The sequence below is a fragment of the Malaclemys terrapin genome, chromosome 19 (genome assembly GCF_027887155.1).
Source record: "Malaclemys terrapin pileata isolate rMalTer1 chromosome 19, rMalTer1.hap1, whole genome shotgun sequence".
NCBI classification, from domain to species: domain Eukaryota; kingdom Metazoa; phylum Chordata; order Testudines; family Emydidae; genus Malaclemys; species Malaclemys terrapin.
The window spans coordinates 20,984,210-21,009,158 of NC_071523.1; the positions used below are offsets into that span (position 1 = coordinate 20,984,210).

General features: G+C 45.5%; 1 protein-coding gene across 5 annotated transcripts in view; it reads right to left on the reverse strand.

Moving 5' to 3' along the window:
• The window catches only part of NPHP4 (nephrocystin 4), a 103,190-nt gene that overhangs the window by 7,882 nt on the left and 70,359 nt on the right, over window positions 1-24,949 (reverse strand). For 3 of the 5 annotated variants that reach the window (XM_054008906.1, XM_054008903.1, XM_054008907.1), the window contains 13 exons: window positions 24,487-24,650; window positions 24,026-24,217; window positions 23,114-23,301; window positions 20,981-21,141; window positions 17,541-17,721; window positions 10,496-10,624; window positions 6,421-6,629; window positions 6,020-6,246; window positions 5,187-5,376; window positions 3,635-3,721; window positions 2,090-2,246; window positions 1,802-1,887; window positions 464-549 (listed from right to left, as the gene is read on the reverse strand). In XM_054008906.1, coding sequence (XP_053864881.1) covers window positions 464-549; window positions 1,802-1,887; window positions 2,090-2,246; window positions 3,635-3,721; window positions 5,187-5,376; window positions 6,020-6,246; window positions 6,421-6,629; window positions 10,496-10,624; window positions 17,541-17,721; window positions 20,981-21,141; window positions 23,114-23,301; window positions 24,026-24,217; window positions 24,487-24,650 — 2,057 coding nt within the window. The remainder of the gene's footprint in view (window positions 1-463; window positions 550-1,801; window positions 1,888-2,089; window positions 2,247-3,634; window positions 3,722-5,186; window positions 5,377-6,019; window positions 6,247-6,420; window positions 6,630-10,495; window positions 10,625-17,540; window positions 17,722-20,980; window positions 21,142-23,113; window positions 23,302-24,025; window positions 24,218-24,486; window positions 24,651-24,949) is intronic. The other 2 variants (XM_054008905.1, XM_054008904.1) reach the window with 2 other exon arrangements.

Sequence of the window (24,949 nt, forward strand, 5' to 3'; positions counted from 1 at the left end):
TAATCCATTAACTGAGACAAGATGGATTTGTCTAAAGCAACTAAAGAAAAAGCAGACGGCCAGAGGGAGCTGCTGTTATTTCATCTCACCTCAGCCCTCATTCAGCGCTCAAGGGGACATCAGCTGCCACAGAGGCAGATCACTGTAATGAACAGTTTCTCAGAAAGTGGGCTTTCTCGCTGTGGGTGTGCATTCAGTCCTCACTATATGTTGCGTGTTTTCTATTGTCTCTTGTGCAAAAATCTTCAGAACCCTCTAAACATCTTCCACCCTAGTCCAGGTTTTGCAAGCAGACGTATTTCAAGAGAATCATACAGATCTTCTTGCAGATTTTTGCTTGTCAGAAACATAAGTCATGCGCTGGAACCAGTGTCCTAGGAATGTTCCATGTGCATTTCCTTATCTGCTCTGACAAGGTTTCTGGAGAATTCTCGCTCTTCTACTTTTGGATTCTCCTACTTACGTGTAAATAGCAACAAAGAATGTTTTGATCTGTGGGCTTGGTCCTCCAGCTACTTTTAAGAACACATCCTGTGGCTCCCCAGGACCCTGAGTACAGAAATCAGAAAGCATCATTAGAATACTTAACCGAGAGATCAAACCAGCTAATGAGGACCCCAGGGGTTCCTTTTCCCTTTATTGTAACCCTCCACCACTTCACTTCCACAAGCAGAGGGTTCCAGAATCCAGCTAAACTACCCTATTAAATTATTATACAGCTTGGCTTCTTCCAACATTTTTAATTACAAAAGAGGATACAAATGGCTCTCACATTCCGGGTCTGTTTCAGTAATTAGATTTTGCAGAATTTTCCCCAAGTTTTCTAACAAGCCATAATCCAATTACCATGCTAGCAGATTTCTGCAATGGCAATTAACAAGCACCTTCATTACCATCCGCATTTATGTGCGAGTTTGTTTTTCATTTAAATCCCAACCGGCTGAAAATAAAGCCCAGGAAACTTGGAATCAGAGCTAAAAATTACAACCCAGAGCACATCATGAGCTGCTTTTCTATGCATCTCCCTCTGATGGCCTGATCCAAAGTCCATTGACAGTCAGTGAGAGCCTGTCATTAACCTCCGTGGGCTTTGTATCAGCTCTGAAAGCGTCTCAGTTATGAAGTAGATACACTGACTGTCAATGGGTTTTGGATCAGGCCATCAGAGGGAGATGCAGGAGATCAAGCAATACTTGTCTGATGGAGAAATATCATTGCCTGAAAGGAAAGGGATCAGAAGTTAGAGTGATCTGTTTATTGATTGATTGATCATGTGGCCCTCCTCCTTGTAGTATCTGAGTCTTGAGTACTTGGATGCTGTCTTGGAATATGACACAAAGAGCAGCACCGCAATCCGGTTGAGGTTTTGCGGTCTACTCAGTCAGGACACATTTTTATTTCTTTCCTAACTGGTCGTTTTAGAACCTCTGATTTCTGAAGAATTTATCTGTGGCACCTAGCTGGAAAGCTGGTGTTTCCATAAGTGGCAGTTTCTACCAGCATTTCAAATCTGGCCTTTCTTCACATGAGCAATGCAGGGCAGCATGACGAATGATGGTATAAATTGTGATAGTAAACACACGCTACAAACATGATGAGATCAGGCTAGAGAAGTTCTGTTCCTTTTTGACAGGGGAGTGAGGCAGTCACAACCTAGTAACACCCAATATTCTATCATTACAGATCAATGAACCATTGGTGCATGGTATCTCTGCTTTAGATAAAGGGATCAATAGAAAAGAGATAGTGAACGTGAAGGATATACTCCATTGGATTTCCACTTGATTTTTGTAAGTAGTACCATTTTTTTTGTTTCACAAATGATGTTGGGGTCACTGCAGCGGACGTACATCTCCGGTTCCCCACCTGGCATTCCTGCTGGGGCACCTGGGGAAAAGAGCATAAGATTACCACTCTCCCTGCTGTTAGGCATAGGCCCATCTCCTGCCCCTGTTATCAGGAAGGCCTGCAAGCTGGCAAATCCCTAAGCATGTATCTCTTTAAAACCTACAACCCTGCAAAACAAAACATGGAAACACAAGCAGACACAGTATTTGCATGCCAGTTCTCAGTGGATGCAGACAGTTACCTGGCAGGGTGTACCATGGAGGTAACCGTATGGACTTCTTCAGGAAGGTGAGCTCCGGGTGATAGAATCGGAATGTCTGATCCACCACGTGGGGCTGAGGCTCCACATTAACACTGAGAATTGCAATGGGCTTGTCACCATTTGCCTTAAAGGAGATCTGTGCAAAATAAAAATAACAATGAATTCGCCGAGACAGAAAGAAAAGAGACCGTCAACAAATGCTACAGCAGGGGTTGGCAACCGTCCGCATGCAGCCCATCAGGGTAATCCGCTGGCAGGCCACGAGACGTTTTGTTTATGTTGACCGTCCGTGGGCACGGCCCCCCGCAGCTCCCAGTGGCCGCGGTTCGCCGTTCCCGGCCAATGGGAGCTGCAGGAAGCGGTGGCCAGCACGTCCCTGCGGCCCGCACCACTTCCCACATCGCCTGCTGATGGTCAATGTAAACAAAATCTTTTGCAGCCCACCAGCGGATTACCCTGACGGGCCGTGTGCCGACGGTTGCCGACCCCTGTGCTACAGCAAGAGAAAATACCATCTCTGGCTTTCATTCGGCTCAATAATGGGAACAAAATCAATTCTCAATCTGTTTACAGCTCTGAAGTAGTTACCACCGAATAGCATGGGACCCAGGATGCTATTAAGAAAATTCAATTTAAATAAATACGTGATGGTAAAATCTAAAACTGTGAATGGAATCTCCAGGGCATTGAAACCATGTATTTCAGGGGAATAGCTTTAAACCAATACCTGATAGAGGAATTAAAAACCAAGCACAGGATGCTGACATAGAGGTCAATAGATACGTTTGCAAACAAAATCCTTTTGAAAACAATGCTTGCCATGGCTGTAAAGTCATTGTCTTTTACTCTTTTCATAACAAAACCTGTGTATATTTAGAGAACGTGGCTATTTAGGACCCAGTCCTGTCTGTGTCGCTTCTCATACAAACACATAGAGCCTAGTTACCTATACCCTGCCACACTGGTTTGTGGTGGCATTTGCAACAGAGAGCACAGTGAACATCAGCAGAGGGAGAACAACACATTAAAAGGGATACTACCCTATTTCTATACACTACAATAGACATCCAATGAAATTCACAAAAGTTTAGTTCCTGATAATGAAAAACCTTATGGTCTGCCATAAATGGGCAGTTAAAAGGAATTATATATGTGTAGGCTCAATCTTTGTCACAGGGTTTTGATCATTGTAACAGGCTGTAAAACTCATTGCAGTCCACCTAAACCACAGCCAGGGCCGGCTCCAGCTTTTTTGCCGCCCCAAGCGGCGAAGCGGGGGGCGGGGGGGAGAGATAAAGCCACGATTGGCGGCACTTCGGTGGCAGCTCTACCGCGCCGCTTCATTCTTCGGTGGCAATTCGGCGGTCGGTCCTTCGCTCCGAGAGGGACTGAGGAACCTGCCGCCAAATTGCCGCTGAAGACCTGGACGTGCCGCCCCTTCCCATTGGCCGCCCAAAGCACCTGCTTCCTTGGCTGGTGCCCAGAGCCAGCCCTGATGACAGCACTTCTTTTTGCCTCTGTTACCTTGATGCGTTTTGTCAGCATGGCACTGGACTTCCAGGGGGGTGCAGCTTCTGTGCCTTTATTGAATCTCAGCTCAGCAGGGCCCTGCTAGAAAGAAAGAAGCAATAATCATGCAAAGAAGCAGTGTACATCGCATCATGAAGGCATTCTTTGGAATTTTCACCACTGGTTTGATCTAAATCTCTAATGTTTAAGAAACCGTATCACAATGAAAACTAGTAAAGAGAAAATTCTCCTCCCAGAGCCTCCAGCTGTCCCTCTGCTCTGGATCAGCTGCTCTTTACATACACAGATCAATGGAAGTTCCCTGCACGTTGAGAGAGCAGAGATCCACTTGACAGATCTGAAAGATAACGCTGTCCTGTAAAACACGAAGTGCTCTGCTCTCCTTTGCACCTGGGAATTCAGGTACTAACTTTAAAACACGGTGAATTGCAAATTCCCTGCTGTTCCTGGCCTCTTTGGAGTGTTGTTGAGGAAGTGAGAGTTGCTTTTCTATATTTCTGCATGTTCTCATCATTGGTGGCTTTGCTAAAAACTGTGAACATCAATAAAATAGTGCAATGTATTGCAGACAACATCGAGAGCCTGGGAGGAGAACTGTTATCATTTGAACCCTCTCTTCTGTCCCATTGCTGAGAGTTAAAGGAGCACTCTAGGATTACATAGCTGGCTTGTACCTCTGGCCTAACCACTCCGAATTCTACAAGCACCCAGCAGCATTGCCTTGCCTATTCATTTATTCTGTGGCATTGAGCTAAAAAGGGAATAAAAGAGAACAATTTGGATACAATCTCATTTTAAAAGCCAGTTTTATGCTTCTAAAGAGCAGACTAAGGGTCGCATTCATCCCACTGATGGAGTTACACCAATGAATTTGGCCCTAAATCTTAACACACAAGAACTGAGAAGCACAGGCGGACGTGAGCCAGTTGCAAAGGCAGAGGGGTTTGTTCCCCCTGAAGCTAGCGCCCTGTCTTTAAAATTCAAGCCCTCTCTTTTTTAATCTTCATGTGAGCCTCACAACCACTGTGTGTTTGTTTGCTATGATTCAATCACAACAGATGGACAAGCCACTTTGGCTTCGAAGGTTGAGTCCCTTCTTATTTTTTCCAATTGTGTGTGTTCTTTGTTTCCTGGTTCTGGCTGGGGCCAGAAGAAAAAAGATTACAGAAAAGCCTCTTCCAGATATTTCTGACGTCTCCCAAAGACATTCAGCCATTGCTCCTCTGCAATAAAGACCTGATATGTTTAGGCCTCCCCTTATGAGCTAAGTCATATTTCTGTAAATTTCTTGGTGTGATACCAGACAGCAGGAACAGAAAAATAGAAATACTACAAAAAGCAATATAAAAACAGCTGATGTTAAGCAATGTGGCATACTACCCATCACCTGCTAGAAATAGCATTGGTTATAAAATGGGCATAGAAGTTTATACAGTCAGCATCATGTTTAATTCTAAATAATGATGATAGGCAAATGGATCCTTTCCTCATTGTTTTATTTGTCCTATGTCATAATGTAGTGGAAGAGAGAGGGTGATATGTGTACCTGCATCATGACAGCATGGTCCACAGAGAAGGTCTGGTATTTAAATGGAATGTGAATGGTCTCTTTGGGGCGCAGGTAGACCTGAGGCATGAGGTTGTCCTGAAGATGGAACATGTCCTCTTCTACTGGAGTAGTCATTGTTTGGGTCAGCTCTTTGAAGTGTCTCCACTCCCTACTGTCCACAATAACACTGTGGAAAAAAATCATAGGCAGAGTTACTTTGGGGACAGAATCCCAGGAGCTGGGGTTCCCCCCGATCCCAAAATGAGGCTGTGAGTTATACCTAAACCTCAGTGCGCGGGGCGGGTGGGGTGGGGTTGGAACAAAGACCGTGGCTGGAATGTGCACGCATCCATTAAATGGAAAAAAAACTCCAAAATCCACCACACCTTTGATCTGGGAAATGAAGACCTCTCCTCTCCCCCAATACACACACACACACACACACACACACACCCGGAACACTGCATAGTGAGGCACGTGAATTACAGATGGTGGTTGCATTGGTCACTGCTAGTGGCAGGATAACTAGGGTGGCAACTCCTCTGTGCTTAGCTTCTAAGTAACTTGCATTCTCCCATCCCTTTGGATAGTGATACGGGAGGTGGGAAGAAAACAAAGAAAAGTGAAATCTCTGGAGGGGGTTGGGTGGAGCCCTCATTATAGACTGACCCCCTTTCCCAATAAAGCCTCAAACGCTAGATGGAAAAACAACAAGCTTGATCCCAAAGACACCTCTTGTCTCGCACTTCCGTAAGTGCCTCTCTGCTCTGGGCTGGCTTTCCAAGTGTAACGTGCAGTATTTGGGAGGGGAGAATGTCTCTGGCTCCTACCTCAGCTCAGGGTGGTCGATCTCGATCGTCACCGTGTGCTGGACGTTGTATGGGTTTCTCAGGGCAAACTCAAAGAACTCTGCTGTGCCCAGCGTGGCATAGAGCGTGTAGTTGGTGGTGATGGCCTGAATCAGCATGCTAGAGATGCTCTCGGCCTTGATGCGCTCCCGGTAGGCATCAATAATCTCCAGGTCCCTGGAATGCTGGATGCGCTCCTCACGCCGGCCCTATCGAAGAAGAGACGCCTATGACCAACACACTGATGTGGGCCCCTCCCCTGCATGTCTAAGGAACCCGACCCCAGCCCTGACACGAGAGATGTGACAGGGTGTTTTGTCAGGCCTGGCTCCCGTTTGCTCTCTGGTCCCAAGATCGTTCCGACAGCGCTCCGTGCTCCTCACCACGCAGCTTGCTCTCCTCCCACTGACGTCCTCCTGGGCTTCGAGCTGTCGCACCATCATCATCCTCTCCAGCTTCCGCCTGCGGATGGCGCTGGCCTCGCGGCTGACGTGCTGGAAGGCCGTGCTCACTTCCTGCAGGTGGCTGAACAGCATGGCAGCCAGCTCGCTGTCCACGTCCGCCAGCTTCTGGGCTTGGGAGACGTTCTTAGCTGGGTGCAAAGGAAACAAGGGTCAGAGTCTGGGGCTGAGGGAGTCGGGGTGTGGACCCCATTGGGGGCCGTGCAGTAGCCAGCTGAGACGGAGATGGATGGATGACATGGGCAAACAGACGGATGTGCTGACTTGAGTTGCCTCAAGCATGCAGGTGTTAGCTTGCCGGTCTAGAAGGCTTCAAAGTGAAGCGGTAACCACCAGGAAGGGGAGCTGAGGAACAGCCACTTTGCGGTACATACTGTTCTTTCCTTGACCAAACCTTAGTCTGGCCTATGGGGCCGGTTAAAGCTGAGTTGTTCCAGTCGAAGCCTGGAATTATACCAAGGTCCCTCTCCCAGGGTTTGGCACTGAAATTGGCAGTGAAAGCAACACGCCCAGGGCTGTCAGGCAGTTTTTTATGTTATGCAGTTTCTGAAGCTTTCCACAGACAGCCGATAAATCACATCTCTCCTGATGTGTGGCCATCATGCCAGATCTGAGCAAGAAGGAAAGCCAAGCGACACATTGCGCTATATTAATTCTCTCTGGCCTGTGGATCCCAACTGTGGCCAACAAAAGTTCCTCTCAGTAGTGACAACATAACTACAAGGCCTGGATTAAATACAGAATAAATAACAAGCATCTGGGATTTATGGGATTCTGGGTTCATCTGGATATTCTGGCGATTGTATAAATCAAACCATCTTAAGCTACCAAATGTTCCAAAAGAGAATTCTGTTCCTCTCCCTTAATTCAAAACCTGCCTGTTTCCTGCTGTACACTATACACACATCTACATTTTTATTAAAATGTTCTTTTGCTCCCCTCCCTCTCATTTCTCCACAAAATTGCTACTGGAGCAGCTCCCAATTGAAGTGCCAGCCAAATATTTAATATGTGAAATACAATCCACTACCAAGCACTTGATGCATGGGATTAAACTCTCTACATGACGTGTAACTCCACACATAGGTTGTTTGAGTCTTGCTGCATTACATTTTCTTAAAAAATTGGTAAACAAGGGTTATTTGCAAATTATTCACCTGAATTTAATTTTAAATCCATTTAACTGCTTCCCAAACATGGCAAATTGGGTTAGACATCTTGAGCCGAAATGCTCGTATTTTAGCAATAGTCATATTTCAGCGAGTGTCCGCAATGTTTAACCTTATGGGCCATGTCAAAAAGTTAATGGGAAAGGAGGATGCCTGGCTGGAAAAGCCTGTCTCAGTAGGGGAGATTCTGCAATTTAAAAGCTGAATGTTCTGTTATCAAAACCATTCCACGGAGGGTGCAGTCATCCAGCGTGCACAACTCAGCACGTGGAGCACTCCACCTGGAGTGTGGCACCCAGCCAGGCATTTACATTTCCCATATCTCTGTGCTTCCTAACTCCTGCTGAATTCGAAGAATGTGTGCTGTGGGAGAGAGGATTCAGAGCGGATTTCTGACCCACCGGGGAGGAGGGGAAATCTTGTGAGGGAGCATGTTTTTGAGGGATTTCCAGGTCAGAGAATTTGCTTCAAAATCTAAACCTTTGACTTTGTTCACCAGAGATCCTCATAAGGTTCAGTTCAGAGAAAACACACACAGACTTGCATGTGTCCTGACACACATGTACACACATGCTCTCCACAAGATGTGGGCTTGATGCGAGAATTTCTGTGCTTTGCAGGAGATCAGACTAGGAGATCATAATGGTCCCTTCTGGCCTTAAAATTTCTGATTCTTCTTCTTCCTGCATTACATTTTTTAACACTTTGTGCAAAATGTCTAATTATTTCAATACTTCATGTGCCTCGTCATAGAATCATAGAAATGTAGGACTTGGATAGATCATCTAGTCTGTACTGAGGCGGGACTGAGTATCATCTACAATCCCTGGTAGGTGTTTGTCTAACCTGTCCTGAAAAACCTCCAATGACGGCAGGATAACTAGGGTAGATTTGACACAAACCTCCAATGACGGAGATGCCATAACCTCCCTAGGTAATTTGTTCCAGTGCTTAGCTACCATTACAGTTGAAAAGATTTTCCCCTAAGTCTCTGTTGCTGCAATTTAAGCCTGTTACTTCTTGTCCTGTCCTCAGTGGTTAAGGAGAACAATTTATCATTCACACTTTATAACAACATTTCATGTCCTTGCAAACTGTTATCATGTCCCCCCTTAGTCTTCCCTTCCCCAGACTAATTGTTTTCAGTCTTTCCTCATTGGTCAGGCTTTCTAGCCCTTTAATAATTTCCATTGCTCTCCTCTAGACTTTCTACAATTTGTCCACATCTTTCCTGAAGTGTGGTGCCCAGATGACCGCCCAGGTTTTTCATTGGGAATACAGCTGTTGTATAAATCGCTCACGCACAATAGGGCACAATGGGACAAACTGTCCTATTGACACACATCAGAAAGTCCATTAAAAGCATGCATAGATTCATAATAGTATTTCTGTACCCACTATCTCCCCTGGGAATTCTGCTTATGGGCAGCTCTCTTTCATTTCACACACCATCTGGATCTCCTTTGGGAACAGGTGCTTAATTTGGTAAAATATTTCAACGACTCTTACTCAAGAAATATCCCCAATTCCAGCTGTACAAACGCATCATGAAAGCACAGGGCAGAGAATGTATATGTATGTGTTCGTCTGTGCTCTTGTGCACTTGCATTTCGGCACAGATGTGCGTTTAGTGAGTTGACGAGCAGAATGTGGAAGATTAATTTCTCTCTCTAAGAGCCTGATTCTCATCTACACGATGGCGCAGACTCACTGATGCTGCGAGAGCAGTGTCAACGAACCTAAATGTAAATGACAAGCAGGCCCGAAGTGTTTGAAAAATCTTACATGCTAGGCACTGACCATTGTTAAAGGCAGGGCTGGGTGAAATGTATGTTAAGCTCATCTGAACACAGACATAATAAGGGGTTCCCATTTCCTGAATGCAACACACACCCCTTCACAGGAAAGAGTTAAATTTGGGCCCAAGACTCTTTGTCCAGGCCTAGGTAAAGGCAAGCAGGCCTCTAAATTTCAATAATTACTTAAAGGAATATAATTTTCAACTTGAACCTTCCCATCTCTAAATATATGGGCTGTTGCTGCTCTCTGATATAAGGGAGTTTAAATCACCACTAGGCTGAAAATCAACAGCAATCTCTCAGCCCCAGCAATTGCAGACTAACAGGAATATAAATTCCACGTATAGGATCCCAGCTATGCAGGCTCAGAGCTGCAGAGTAAAGCTTGATTTTCACAGCGCCAACCTCAGCAAACACTTTGTCTGATTAAAGAGGTGAGAGAATAGGGCCTGTGAATCATGGACTGAGCTGACGGAGGCTCATACAAGTGTTTTTCTGACAACAGCTTCATTTCCAGCAGACAAGCAAGGGGATGGGCTTCTCCATTTACTAAAGGATGGACTCGATGCCTCAGTGCCTTAACAGCTAAGGATTTACCTCCTGGACCCGACCATATCTCGGAACTGGAACAAGTCTGGTGAAAAGCATCACCTAAGATTGGCTGATGAGAGAGTTCAGCAGAATCAGATCGTAGCTCAGCCTCTCAGTGTATGTTTGTCAGCACCCGCTGAGCAAACATCAGGTTCTGAACATTCACAGCACAGGGGAGTGAATCAGGCAGCAGCCGTGGGAGTAGATAATTTGGAGAACAAAATCCCCACTAACCCACCGGCAGATGGACCACGTCACACTGATAAAACATATGTTTGTAACATGATATTGTGGGAGAAAAGGGGAAACACCGAGTCCAGGGACCCAGTGCACACGGTAGTTGTGTCTTTGAACAATCGTCACCTTTGGTACTTTTAATAGCGCACAGGAGAAAAGCCATTGCCAGGCTGCAATGAGCTAGGAGCCAACGGGATGTACCTCCAGGCGTATTGAGGGAGAACAAGCTGCCTCCGTGGAAGTTGCTGGTCCCATCATGCGAGGAGACAATGCGAGAGCGGGAGGGTGGCAAGGAGTTTGATTTCTTCAGCCTCTGCTCACACAGGTGACCTGCAACAGAAGCACAGAGCTGGTGAAGCCGGGCAGGCGGGCTCCATCCACGCCCAGAAAAAACGCCCTTTGCTAAAGGGATCTGCCTTGCTAGGGAGGAGTCGGAATGACTCCGGCCCAGCAATGATCCCCATCTGCCACAGGAGAGGCGCGTCTTAAGTTGGACCCTGAGGGTAGGATTTTCTGAAGTGCTCCGTTAGCCTAACTTGGCTTCCATTAAAGCCAACGGGAGAGTTAACAGTGACTGCAATATTAACAGCAATACCTAGCACTTGTATAGAACTCACCCTCAGCAGATCTGAAAGCACTTCACAGAGGAGGGCAGGATCATTATCCCCATTCTACAGATGGGGAAACTGAGGCACGGAAAGGTTACAGTGACTTGCAGATGGTCACCCAGCACGCCAGTGGCAGAGTTGGGAATAGAACCCCGGTCTCCCCATCCTGTGCCCTGGCCACTAAGCCACTCAGCACCCACAAAAATACCTTTGTTTTTAATAACAGTTCAGTGCTCAAGAAGGTACCAGATGGACATCCCTGGATCCCAATGCCTTCTGTTCATCTCCAGCAGAGACAGCAGCATTGCAAGATTCACCCACACACGGGGTTAACATGTTTCAGCCCAGCCCTGGTGGGACCACCTCTTGGAGCCAGGAGAGTTTTGTCTGCACGGTCCACACACAGTATTGCTAGCAAGGGGCCAGTTAGTATCAGTAGGGACAATGGAGTCTGACTGAGACCACTGTCTCATTTCACACTCCACCTATAGGTGACATTTATTCTAATACAGCACACTGTTCCTCCCATGGGTACCTGCTGCCACCTGCTTCATGTCACTGCAGGACACAGATACCAGATCACAACATGCAGTAAAAAAAATTCCCTGCTGCTATAAATTGGCAAAATTCCAGTGAAATCAAGAATTTGGCCCAATGTATCTAACTTCTATCACAACCATAGCCCAAAACTAACCAGTTCTCTGGCAAGAGAATAAGAGCAACCATTTTAAAAAAAATTGTTTTAGCTAATTCCATTTCTCAAAGTACTGTGATTAAAGTTCACTTTCCCTTCTCGGGCTATGTATTTTTCTTTCCCCTTTCTCAACTCTCGACAAACTTCAGGCTGGTTCCTTTCACAGAACCAGAACAAATAAGCATACGAAACAAATCGACATACCCCAGAGCAATGTTCACAAAATATCCATCTGCACCAACGCATGTGACTGAGCAGAGAGAGCTGTGTTTACAGCACGGTGCAGGACAGTTATGGGGTAGGAACGTTACACATATTGATCCAGTGCCCCCACCTGAACACTTAGCCCGTATAATTTAAATACAGACGCATCAGGGCTTCCCTTTGTCAGAGCGAAGAGTGTTCCTATTACCTTATTTGTACTAATTTTTCATTGATTTCAGTGTTTCATTGAGCAGAACACAGCGTGTGCTTTGTGACCTTGAAACATAACAGTGGATTTCTGCAGTCACTTAAGTGGCCTCCAGTTCATTTATTACTATCAGTCATGTTGATTACAGTAGTGTCTCATGACCAACAAAGAGTAGGGCCAATTGTGTTAGGTGCTGTACAAAAACAGAGCAGCCAACAGTCCTGCCTCGAACCACCGACAATCAAAATAAAGCAGACAGATGCAGGGTCGGGGAGGGGGAGACCAGAACAGCAGAGTGAACTATGGGATGGCTGTAGACAGCCTGGGGGTGCCTCAGTTGAGTTAGGTAACTAGGAGGTGATCAGCTGAATGGTAAGGACAGAGACGGGGGCTGTGACATTAAAAGGAAGAGGGGTGAAGGGGCAGGCCTGGGGAGAAGAGAGTGGGAGAGGCAGATGTGGGAGAGGGGAATGGGGAAGGTTGGAGCAAACAGCCAATCAACACAGGGAACAGCGGGTCCGACAGAACTGTAGGAAGTTCCCTGAATGGCTCTGGCTGCTTCTGCAGTTGCTCTGACCAGCTGGAGCCTTGCTCTGCACCTCGGGTGCTTCCTTTCGCGTCGATCTGGAAAAGCGTCACAGACTATCCAAAGCATCTTCCTTCTGACCCAGGGAACGGTGTCCAAGGAGGTACCGTTAGGCTTTCTATAGATGCATGTCCTTGATTCTCGGTCCACAGGAGTCCTCACAGAACCTCACTACAGCCACTGCAAACCCTGCGCTCTCTACTGGTGTAATGAAGTTCAGATTTAAGGAGTTGGGGCATCATGTATCTACAGAAAGAGATTTGCTTCCCCAAACACCCACATTGCAGCATTTTAAAGTCAGTTTGCCCAGGACTGAAGTAGACAGACATATTTCTTTTGATTTTGTAACAGCCTCTCATGAACTTTGCCAAAGTTTTTCAGGTTTCAAAAGCACCACTGAAAAATGAACGTCTCCTCCTGCTAAATCTTTTATCACTCCAGCTTACTTCTCAGATGAAGTAAATGCAATTTGGAATTGGTGAATGTTGTTATGAGGAATGGAAATTACCAAAGGAACTGATTGGCTGACAAAAAACAATACTAAACATTTTGGTAAGACAAGGTCAAGTTTGGGAGACTTAAAACATTGTCTTGCTTTCTGAGTGAAATGTGCACTCCTCAGTGGTTGCCACTGTAGAAAATACATACTGTGCCATGCCAACATGGCCACAAGAAAACGTGCCCATTGTAGAAAAGTTCTGTAGATTTTAATAGCAAATGATAACTTTTCTACAGGTCTTTTGGACCTTGCTATGAATTTAATAGAAAATTATATCCCTGCTATAGAATTCTGCAGGATGGTTTAAAAAAAAAGTCAGCAGTAACCATAGATTTTCTTTATTGCTACCACTGAAAATACATATCTTAAAAGAGCCAATAGCTGTCTAGAGTCCCTGGAGCCAGGGTGAGGGGCTTTCATTACCGGCAAGAGGCCCAAATACTCCCTGGCATTTGCTTGTATCACTGGCAAAGTTTGTTATTCCAATGTCTCCTCCTCCCACATACTAGCTCATATATCAAGTGAAGAAAAACTAGCCCTAACACTGATCCATTTACTGTCTTAAAAAAAAACAACAAGAAGTCTGGTGGCACCTTAAAGACTAACAGATTTATTTGGGCATAAGCTTTCGTGGGTAAAAACTTCACTTCTTCAGATGCATAGAGTGAAAGTCTATGCATCTGAAGAAGTGAGATTTTTACCCACGAAAGCTTATGCCCAAATAAATCTGTTAGTCTTTAAGGTGCCACCAGACTCCTTGTTGTTTTTGTAGATACAGACTAACATGGCTACCCCCTGATAATTTACTGTCTTGTCACCTCTCTGTGCTGCTGTAATTACATCCATATATAGGCTATCCCAAACTGTACAGGATGAAGCTATAAAGTTGTCTGCGGATTCACCTAACCTACAAATGCACTCTGTCCTTCAGATAAAAGCTCCATAAATGTGGAGAATTGGAGACATTTGGCTGCAGCACCTGAAACTGTTTGTCAGTATTTAGGGCTGGATTCCAGTGGGCCCTGTACAAGTGTCTAGGGGAGGGCCCGAAGTGCATTCTCCTCCCCACGCCGCTGAGTCTGGACACACCCTCTCTGGGGAGCAGAGGAATTGCACCCAGCTGGGGCAGCTCCAAAGAGATGGGATGAAGACAGGACCATGCCAGCACCCCCAACGTGCAGAGAAGAGTGCACCCTGCATGCTTGCAAGAGATGGCAGAGCTGCTGATTCAAGGCACGCCTCCCCACAGCACGCTGGGAAGGATTCTGGCACAACAAAGAGCCAAGTGTTAAAACTGCACAACCCTTAAAATGTGAGCTGTGATGTCATCTGTGATGAGACCATCCACTTTACAGTTTGTAGGACTGTCTTTTCTAAACACAGGGAGTAACGTATTGTTGCAGTGTGTGATGAACTGTCGGAAGACAGGATACCGACGAGATGGACCATTGGTCTGACCCAGTATGGCTACAAAATATAGGTACTAAGGTGACTGGCACTATGCAAAATACAACAGCTAGATACAGCTTTTGAATGTAAGGATACTCTACCAGTTATACATGTATCCTCGTTCCATGTGTACAACTCCTGCAAATACGTCATTAGCAGAAATAGCTCAAGCTGTTTAGGCATCTGAGAATATTAACACGGACAGTGAGAACATTAACATTATCCACCAGGGCATGTGCCCCGAAGCTCTCACAATGTTAAGGACAGTGTCAGTGCAACTCTGATCTAGAGTCTGCCTCTGCCAGCTCTGCTGAGAACACTGCTCCCGGGCTGTTCACACATTCTCCCACTGGAAACCTGCAACCCTACAGAGCTCATCTCTGAGAGATATGAACTTCGTTATTTAAAATTACCTTGTTGATCATTTCTAAAGGATCAAAAATCAGAAAAATATCATGCTATAAAGATGCCATTTAACTCCATTTACAGCTAATCCCGCCTAGCGCTTCAGTGTGAATGGCAATAGGAGGATTAGCCACTCTGAGTAGCAGAAGCTTCTTTTTCTGCAGCTCAGTTTAAAGGGTTATGGTCAATTTAAAAAAAAATCACTTTGATGGAGAATGTTCTGAGTAACAGCCAAGATTACTAGAACGGAAGGAGATTTCAGACATCTTTTCCAGTTTGGTTACTGTGCATGACAGCACTTTGTGTTTAGGCAGTATTGCCGCTGCTCCTGGATGGTCAGTTTCCCTTTATTGTTTGTGTGGGTCTTTCACACAACAACCAGGGGGAAGAGCATTTAAAAAAAACAGCAAAATGAGGTTGCACAACCATGCAAATGGGCAATGGGACCCAGGGGGAGGGGCAGTATCTGAAATTGCTTTGAACTTGCTTTTTGAAACTGCCTAGATTTCAAACTGATGATGTAGAACGGAGCAGAAATGGGTGTAGCAGGCAAAGACTGGAATACAAATGCCCTTATTTGGCTATGTTTAGCCCCATTTCTGTCTCTCTCTCAACATCATCCAGTTTACAGAACAGGCCTGCTGTTCAACGCTTCAAGCCCCAATGTTACGAGGGATTTAAAAAAACATACTAATATTATTTTGAAATCAAACAAACTTTTCCAGAGAAATCAGAGTGGCAGTTGTATTGATATAGTATGGTGGGTGGGTTTTTGTGGTTGTTGTTCTTGTTGTTTTGCTAGTATTTGTCCTTTGTAAATCAGTTTCCTTTGCTGGGTTTGCATTCAACTGTTCTCTGGGTTATGAATCTCAGACTCTCCTTCCTAGGAGCTTATCTTACTCTTGCAGGCAAAGTATGAAAATGACAATTTAAGATATCATATAATGGAGCTAATCTTTCTTCTGAAGATAAGATTTTAAAACCTGGAGTCACTGCACATTTATAAGATGGTGAATTAAATATATGTAAAAAGTACCTAATACATTCTAGGAAGCATAGTGTTCTTACAAGTTTGGTTTTCTTATATGTACAGCTTTGTGCATCTTGTCTGTTTCTCCCATGTTTCGGAGTTATTTGCTAGCACCTAATTGAGTGTCGCTGTTTCCATATTGTCTGTTTCAAAGCTGCCTCAGCTGGTCCATTTGTAAACAAGCAGGCAGAAAACTCAAAACAGAAGTAATGAGCTGTGCATTTCCTCCTCTTTCTGTAGCCTGGTGTTATTACTTATTGTCGGCGGAGGGTGGGTACAGGATAATAGGAGACTGGCATTTAGAACCTGTTGATTTTTTTCAAGCAACTGAAAATTCTCTCAACAGTCCAAGCCCAGAGCTCTCCTGCGTCTCAAAAAAAGCATTTTCTTTCCTCAGATGCACAGGAACCTGTAGGGCCAGATCAATCACTCCAATGGTATCATGGGGGTGCTTTGCATTTTGCCAGAATAAAACAATTTTGGGAATACTGTAAAAAGTTGCAGCCATTTTTAGTGCAGAACCCACTGGTGGCAGTGGGCACAGGCAGTTCTGACCCAGCGTAGCCTTGCTGTGACTCTCTCAGGCTTCCGAAGAAAGACGAGAGCACTCTGCCCTCGGTACGGAAGCAGGTGCAGAGGGATGGCTGCCTGAGGCGTTATAAAAGAAGCTACAGTGGCACTGGCAGAAGCACTGAAATTAGACAAACTTCTCGCACCACCATCAAATTATCCCCAGCTCCCATTTCATGGCTGGTGAACAAACACAACACAACTCAAAAATGCTGATAGCTGGTTAATGGAAACTCTGGAATAGCCAGACACCAAATATCCCTCGGGTTGCAATGTCAGGATCCTCCCTTGTGTGTGAGGCTCCTAAGCTTTGCCAGCTTCCAAACAAGCTCATGAACCCCACAAGAGCTGAGATTCAGCCCTGAAGGCCAGTGGGGCAACACTTCTCACGGCTACTAGCACTGAGATCACATGTCAATAGACCTTTAACTAACACACTGATGGATGTCCAGGGCTGTGCTGAGCAATCGTACTGCTGGAAAAGAAGCATGGAGCAGAAAGTTGGCCACTGCACTGGGCTCTGCTCCTGGCTGACCCACCTTGCGCAAATCTGATTTTTAGACGTGCTTGTCACCTGTAAGTCCTATTGACCCTCACTCAACACCTCTGAAAACTCAGCCCCTTAGTAGCCCCAGCTGTACAGCGGGGACAGCATGGTTTTCGTACCTTAGCCCCTGCATAGCTCTTTTCAACTGTATCAAATCAGCGTGCAAAGTATTATTGCATCCTGGGGCAGGTAAAAGCATCTCTGTTTTGGGAGGTGATCGCTATGTGAAAATGGAGGGGGGAAGGTAACAGATCAGCCACCAAAGAGATTCCCACCTATGCCCCAAAATGGTGCTAGAACTGCAATGATGAAGATAACCAGCGGAGTTAAGTGTCTAATGAGCATGCTGAAGAATACATGAGAAACCTTGAGTTACTCACTTTCTGAAAGAAACAAATTTTCATCAGAAAACATGGTGAATCAGCCAAAATAACTGGGATTCTTACCAACATTGGCCAAACTCAGGTGAAGTCGGCCTTTCACAACAGCGTAGACGCCTATGGGCTTCACAGTGCCATGTCTGAGAACGTCCCCACTCATCACTGTTGTGTCCTGCTCGTATTCAGTTGTCATCACCTCCAGCTCATGATGGACCTGAACTGCTCTCCGACCCTGGCGAAGCAAGTGCTGTGGGGCAAGAGGAACATATCCTGAAGCCAAAAAACATGTGTAGCTGTTACTGTCAGGAGGCACTGTCCAGAGTGGTACATGCCCAAGAGAGACCATTGGTTTTATCTTGCAAATGGTTTGTTACATCTATGCAATTCTTTGGGGGAGTTGAGAAAGGGGGTTCCAAACAAATGCTTTATCCAAAGCCAGCAGCCCCAGTGCTCAAGAGCAGTGTCTCAGTGAGCCGGCGTGTGCACGTGACACAGGAGAGATGGGGAAGGGGATAGGTTTCATTTCTGATCTCCCATCAAACAGTGAGATAAAAGGATATCTGGTAAATGATGAAAATTCTCATGACTGCCTCCCCCTCCTCAAATCAGATCTCACCTTTTCCTGGCTTATGCAAGAGCCCCCTGACAGTCTTTCCTGGGTTCCTGCACGTGTTACCCTTTGCTCTTGTAGATCACGCTGAGCTCCCAGGTTGCAAACATTAATCACACTTAAAAACGTTTTGCTTTTACTACTTTTGTTTTGGTTTTAGGTTCCAAGAAACTCTTGTTTCACTTTTCCCCTCACTTGACTAGCACATCCTTGCTGTGAAGTGTAATGCGCTCCCACAATACAGTGGGTACTACACCACACCAGTTAAAAGCACCTTTATAGCTTGTGTACATTTGTGACATCTTTGGGGTTTTGTGAGGCTCAAAAGAGCTTTTCTGGGAGGTTACTGTTTTGAGATGAGACAAATCAGCTGGGAGAAAGAACTTAAGAGAAAAATGTGAATGGTAATTGGGAACTGTTTGAGAACAGAGGCCCAAAAATCATGGCCCGGCCAGGACTGAGGTCACGCCGGTGTGGCCAGCTGCAGGGGTTAACGGTTAAAGTCTGGTTAACGGTAAGCCTAAACCAGTTAAACTTTTACATCCCTAGTGCCAGTATTTAAAAAGGTAAACAAAATGACCCAGGTAATTATAGGTCTGTCACCTTGACATCAATCCTAGGCGAAATAATGGCTGATACAGGACTCAATAAGATATTAAAGGAGGGTAATATAAATAATGCCAATCAAAATGGTTTTATGGAAAACACATCTTGTCAACTAACTGGATATCTTTTTTCTATGAGATTACCAGTTTGACTGATAAAGATAACAGTGTTGATGTTAGCCTTGGTACTACACAACATTTTGATTAAGAAACTAAAATGATACAAGATCAGCATGACACATATTAAAAACTGGCTAGCTGATAGATCTCAAAACGTAATTGTAACTGGGGAATCATCATCAAGAATGTGTTTCTAGTCGGGTCCCTCAAGGATCAGTTTTTGGCCCTTGGTATTTAACATTTATATCAATGGCTTGAAATAAAACAAAATCCTCACTAATAAAGTTTGCAGATGATACAAAGATTGGGACAGTGGTAAACCATAAAGGGGACAGATCAATGATCTGGATTGCTTAGTAAGTGGGGCACAAGTAAACAATCTGCATTTCAGTGTGGCCAAATGCAAAGTCAGATATCTTGGAACAAAGAACATAGGCCATATTTATAGAATGGGAGGACTCTATCTGGGAAGCAGGGATACTGAAAAGTACTTGAGGTCACAATGGATCATCAGCTGAACATGAGCTAACAATAGGACATTGTGGCTAATGCAGTGTTTGGATGTATAAACAGGATAATATCGAGTAGGAGTAGCAAAGTTATAGTATCTCTATATTTGGCATTGGTGTGACCAATACTGGAATATTGTGTCCAGTTCTGATGTGCACAATTCAAGAAAGATGTTGAAAAGTTGGAGAGGGTTCACAAAACAGTCATGAGAATGACAAAGAATCGGAAAACATGCTTTATAGTGGAAGACTCAAAGAGCTGAATCTATTTAGCTTGTCAAAAAGAAGGGTAAGGGGAGAGTTGATCACAGTGTATGTCTAGATGAGGTACAAAAATGTGATAATAGAGAGCTCTTCAATCTAGCAGAAAAGGCGCAACACTTTCCAATGCCTAGAAGTTGAAGCTAGACAAATTCAGACTCTAAATAAGGTGCATTCTTTTCACAGTGAGGGTAATTAATCATTGGAACAACTTACCCTGGGTTGCGGTAGATTCTCCAGCAATGGAAATCTTTAAATCGAGATTGGCTGTGTTTCTATAAGATGTGCTCTAGTTCAGATAGGATTTAATTCAGGGCAGGTCTCTGGCCAGTGCTATCCAGGAGGTCAGACTAGATGGTCACAATGATCCCGTCTGGCCTGAGAATCTCTGACTCAGGCAAGACTCAGAGAAACTTCCATAGGAGACGTAAATTGCTGTACAATTAAACCTGATAATGAAACCCCCAATTCCCACAACAAACACAAGGGAGTCGTATTTTCTGGACACTGCACAACTGTTGCCTACTTAACATAGTGTAATTGTACAAAGAAGCTCTAGAAATGGAGACGATTGTTCTGGCCATTTGGACAGAAGGCCATTAGCACTGGTCACTGCATTCAGGAGAGAGGGGAGGGAAGTGGATGCTTTAGGCGATTCAGAGCAGGATACGAACCTTTCACCGCTAGGTCACTGTGCTGAATCCAGACAGCTTAGCAGGGAATAGAAATTCCCACTCCCCCGGGGCTGTTTGGTGGCCTGTTTGCAGGGAATTAGGGGGTCTCACACCATTTCCTGGGGAACAAGTGTCTACACCACAAACCATCTCCTGCCATTTGGCACTGGTTTCCCCCTTAGTTGGCAACCTCAGTGGAGAAGAAGAGGAGTCATGGGGCACAGAGACTGGCCCAACCTTGCAGTGCAGGTGGTGGTTCTCCAGAACAAGAATGCGGCACCCTGGCGGGGCCAAAGTCACATGTGCTGCTGCTGCCCAGAGTGAGCCTGTCCAGTGAATCAGCGGGGAATGTTCATGCTCTAGTTCTGCCCCCGCAGGGCCTCCAGGAGCACAAGGAACCTCACAGCACCACCCCTTTTTTCTAAACATTTTACACACTATGACAAATTGTTCACATTTTAACACCAAAGAAATCCATGCACATTTGTAAGAAACTTCCTGAACTTACCCTATCCAGTAGCCATCTCTGCCAGCTACAGCATCGTTACTATTTTAATATTTATTTGTAGAGCAACGGAGCCTAGGGCTCTTCCGCATTGTGCACGGTGCTGTACAAACACAACCAAAGAAGGTTCCTTCGCCAGCGTTCTTGTACTTTGTAAGCAGAGATTCTGGCCTTTTTCTCCATTATCAGCAGCTATGGATTTAGTCTGGGAAAATTTCATACCTTCAGCTTAACTGCAGCAGATCCAATGAGGAGCAAAGAATCTCCATCCCAAATATCAATCTGTAGGTTATGGTCAGCTATATAACGTATAAACCAGCGTTGTTCTCCTGGCTTCAGAAAACCAGGATCCACCATATACTTCAGCTGCAACCCTGGAGATTCTGCAGGAAAAAGAATGTATTCCTGACAACGTAAATTAATCCTCCATGGCTTCTCAGGAGACTCATTGCTATCGAAGGGACCCCTGTGACTCCCAGTACCACTGTCTCTGAGAACCTCACAATCTTTACTGTATTTATCCCCACTACACTCTTGTGAGGCAGGGCAGGACCAGGGCCGGCTCCAGGCACCAGCGTTCCAAGCAGGTGCTTGGGGCGGCAATCTGAAAGGGGCAGCAGTCCGTGTGTTTTTGCCGCCCCAAGCAGTGCGCCGAATTGCCGCCGCGGACGGCGGGGGCAGTCCGTGTACCGTTAGGGTGGCACGCACGTTTCCGCGGCGGCAATTCGGCGGCTTCTGTCTTCCGGCTGAAGACAGAAGCTGCCGCTGAATTGTCGCCGCCGCGGAAACGCACATGCTGCCCTAACGGCACACAGACTGCCCCCGCCATCCGCGGCGGCAATTCGGCGCACTGCTTGGGGCGGCAAAAACAATAGAGCCGGCCCTGGGCAGGACATCCCCATTTTATCGATGGGGAACTGAGGCACAGAGTGACTGTGCCCAAGGTCACATAGGAAGTCCATGGCAGAGCAGGAATTGAACCTACGTCTGCCAAGTCACACAAGCACCCTAGCCACTGGACCAGATTTCCTCTTTATAGCTGTAATTTCATTCTCATCAACCTAAGGATCAAACCATTTATGAACTCCCTGAATCAGTCACTTTCAAGTTCATGTTGGGATTGACATCCACCCACAAAAAATTAAGTTAATGTGGATTTTCCTTATTAATTTTCATTAACTATTCCACATGGGGAAGGAACTTTACAAACTAAAAATGCTCTGTAGGAGGTGGGAGATTAGTTTTGCATCCCTTGGGACAAGAATTTAATAAGACATTAAAAAAACCATTTTGCTAAGAGAATCTGATTGCATTACTACAGGTTGGTTGCTTAGATGTTTTGTCTTTCTCTCTACATCTGCTTAGCTATCGCTGGAGTCAGCAGTCTACATTTCTGAATTGTGTCACTGACACTTATTGATGTTTTGCCTTATGGCTTGACATTTTGCACACTTTTAATTATATGGTGTATAAACTAATGGAAGCTTGATATTATAGCAGATACTAGTCCATTACCTTGACTTGGAGCTAAGCCTAAACCTGATTGACAAAAATCTCATTTGAACTATTCAAAAATGTAACTGAACTCTCCCAGTGGATTTTCCTCTTACCATAACATACTAGCCAAGCAAGAAAGAAACAATTTTGCTGATAAACTGCAAGAAAGGCTTAAAGCATTGACACGTTTCAGTATTCATTTTTAAACCCTAGAGAAAGGCCCAGGTGATTGGAAGAATTTAGCACCCAAAGAATAGAGCTAGAAGGCTTTTGGTCCATCTGATCCAGCCTCCCATCTCCAACAGGCAGACACTTCAGAGGAAGGTACAAGAAACCCCATAGTAAGGAACTAAAAAATGATCAGGCCATAGGGAGGTTTTCTTCCTAGCCCCAATCAGTTAGCATGGAGATTTATACCCCTTATAAATCTGTATCCTCTCTGCTGTACCTCTGCTTTTCCATACACTTGTCTAGTCCAGTTTTGAATCCTGTTAAACTCTTGGATTAAATGATTTATTGTGGCAATGAGTTCCACAAGTTAGTTACGCATGGTATATTAAAAGGTTTCCTTGTATCTGTTTTAAATTTGCTGTCTTTTAATTTCATTGAGTAGCGCCTTGACCCAGGATGATGACAAAGGGTAAATTAGAATGTCTTATGTACCACCTCTACCCTGTTCATTATTTCATATAGCTCTGCTATGTCTCCCTTCAAACTGCATAGAGACTGGAGTATTTGGACATCTCATAAAACTCCCAAATTGGCTACAGCCTCCAGGACTTCCTCAGAGGACAGACCATCTGGCAAGTGCTGTAACATCCCTCCTTTTTCAAACACCCTTCCACCACTAGAGCTTACCACTCCTAAGGGTTCCATCTTTGTTGATCTGGAATAACATATGGGAAGATGCAGCTGAACTGGCGGTCCCAGACTGGTCCATCTTCACCAGCTGCAGTCGTGGTGTTGTGACTGGTGGGAAACGGTAAAACTGGAAGGTGAAATACATAGTCTTGGGCCACGTTGTCCCCAGGCCATCCTGTGGAATCCTTGACCAAAAAACATCTCTGGATTAACTCCTCTTGTTACAGACCCAGCAATTTGTATGTGCTTTGCAAGTGCTTGTGAACCATTTGAGAAGCAAATGAACTGGGGAAGATCCATGATATTAAGTGTATTCAAATTGGTTTGGGAGGCTTCCATTGAAGCCATCATGACAGGAAGGACAAGGGTTTTTTTTGCTTTCAATGAACTCGTAGTACATGTGACTTCTGCTCTTTGGTACAGAGTTCCCAGCTTCAAGACCAGGTGGGAATGGTATTTTACTTTCAGAATTACAGTGCACTGTAGTCAGTGGAAAATGCACAAATGGTGCATAATCAAGATAAAACGACCATCACAGAAAAGCCTTTCCAAGTGAAGCTTTCCTGTCTGTAAATAAGGAGTTACTCAGTAATTAGTTTTACATTACAATCTGGCTAATGTGAACAAAAAAATTAATTTGGAATTGACTCAATGCATAAAACATCTAAAATGGAACGTTCATTGTCTCACAGGCACTTCTGGTGCTTTTGTTACCATGGCAGTTGCTCAGACATGCCTCAGCCAAGCAAGGTGAAAGTCCTAAGGAAGGGGCATGGGAGATGGATACAAGGACCTGTCAGAATCATCAAGCCAAAGAGCAGCACACAGATCAGTATGGAAATGGATGCTATTGCAGGAAGAGATGTGAATCCAACCTGAAAATGGGGCAGTAGGATTTCAGGGCATTACCTGGTGAAGGCAAGGAACTGCAAAATGATTTCATTGCTTTGCAAGAAGTCAGCTTCTTCCCTTTGAGGGTTGAAGTTCACAGGGTCTGCAGGGTCCACAACTTCTGCTGGCTCCTTGTTACAGTCCAGGATTTCTGGAAAGCCAGCGGCATGCAAGCGAGACAGAGAGGCCCGAGTGAGGACAGAGCTAGAGCTGAAAGAGAAATGGCTTTGAGTTTCCTGGGACCCAGACGCCATTGGAATCCTGACCCCTTCTGCCAGGTCCCTCCTGCCACCCCAGCATCTTCCGGACGGGGTTCTGTGTGAGGTAGAAGCATTTAGGGACATTTTCAGTAAGAGGCAGGATGACATGTGCGGGACCGTTGAACATCACTGAACTCCACCCCCATGTGCTTGCCTCGCTCAGGCAGCAATTCCCCTGTTCCCATTCCAGCTACCATTAGCCCTGCCTTAGAACCTCACCTTCCAGTCTGTGTTCCCATGGCAACAATAGGCGCGTGCACGGGCGTGAATGGCAGCTCCTGCAGCTGGTCGCTTGCAGAGGAATCCAGGATCAAGGAGCTGGGGTTGAGGTCAGCCTCCAAGTGCGTTATGCCACCGCGGCTGCCTCCATGTGGGAGCTCCTGCTGACAAACAAGGGCGCCCCATGAAACGGACCATCCCCAGCTGGGTGGTGATAGAGCGGTGAGGGGCAGGGCTCTGCAGGGCGCATTGAGGGAGCTGCCCATCCCAGGCTGCTCCACTCAGACAACTTGTCTTCCTCGCAGGGCAGCGTGGGGGCAGCAGATGCAGTGCAGGCAGCCAGTTCCCCCTCTGTTCTCAGCCGAAGTGTTGTCCTCACAGCCCTACTCAGCTGAGCAGAAGATGAGCATCACCTTTCCTATCTCATATATGTTCTACTGCACAGCTCACCAGGCAGGGCACA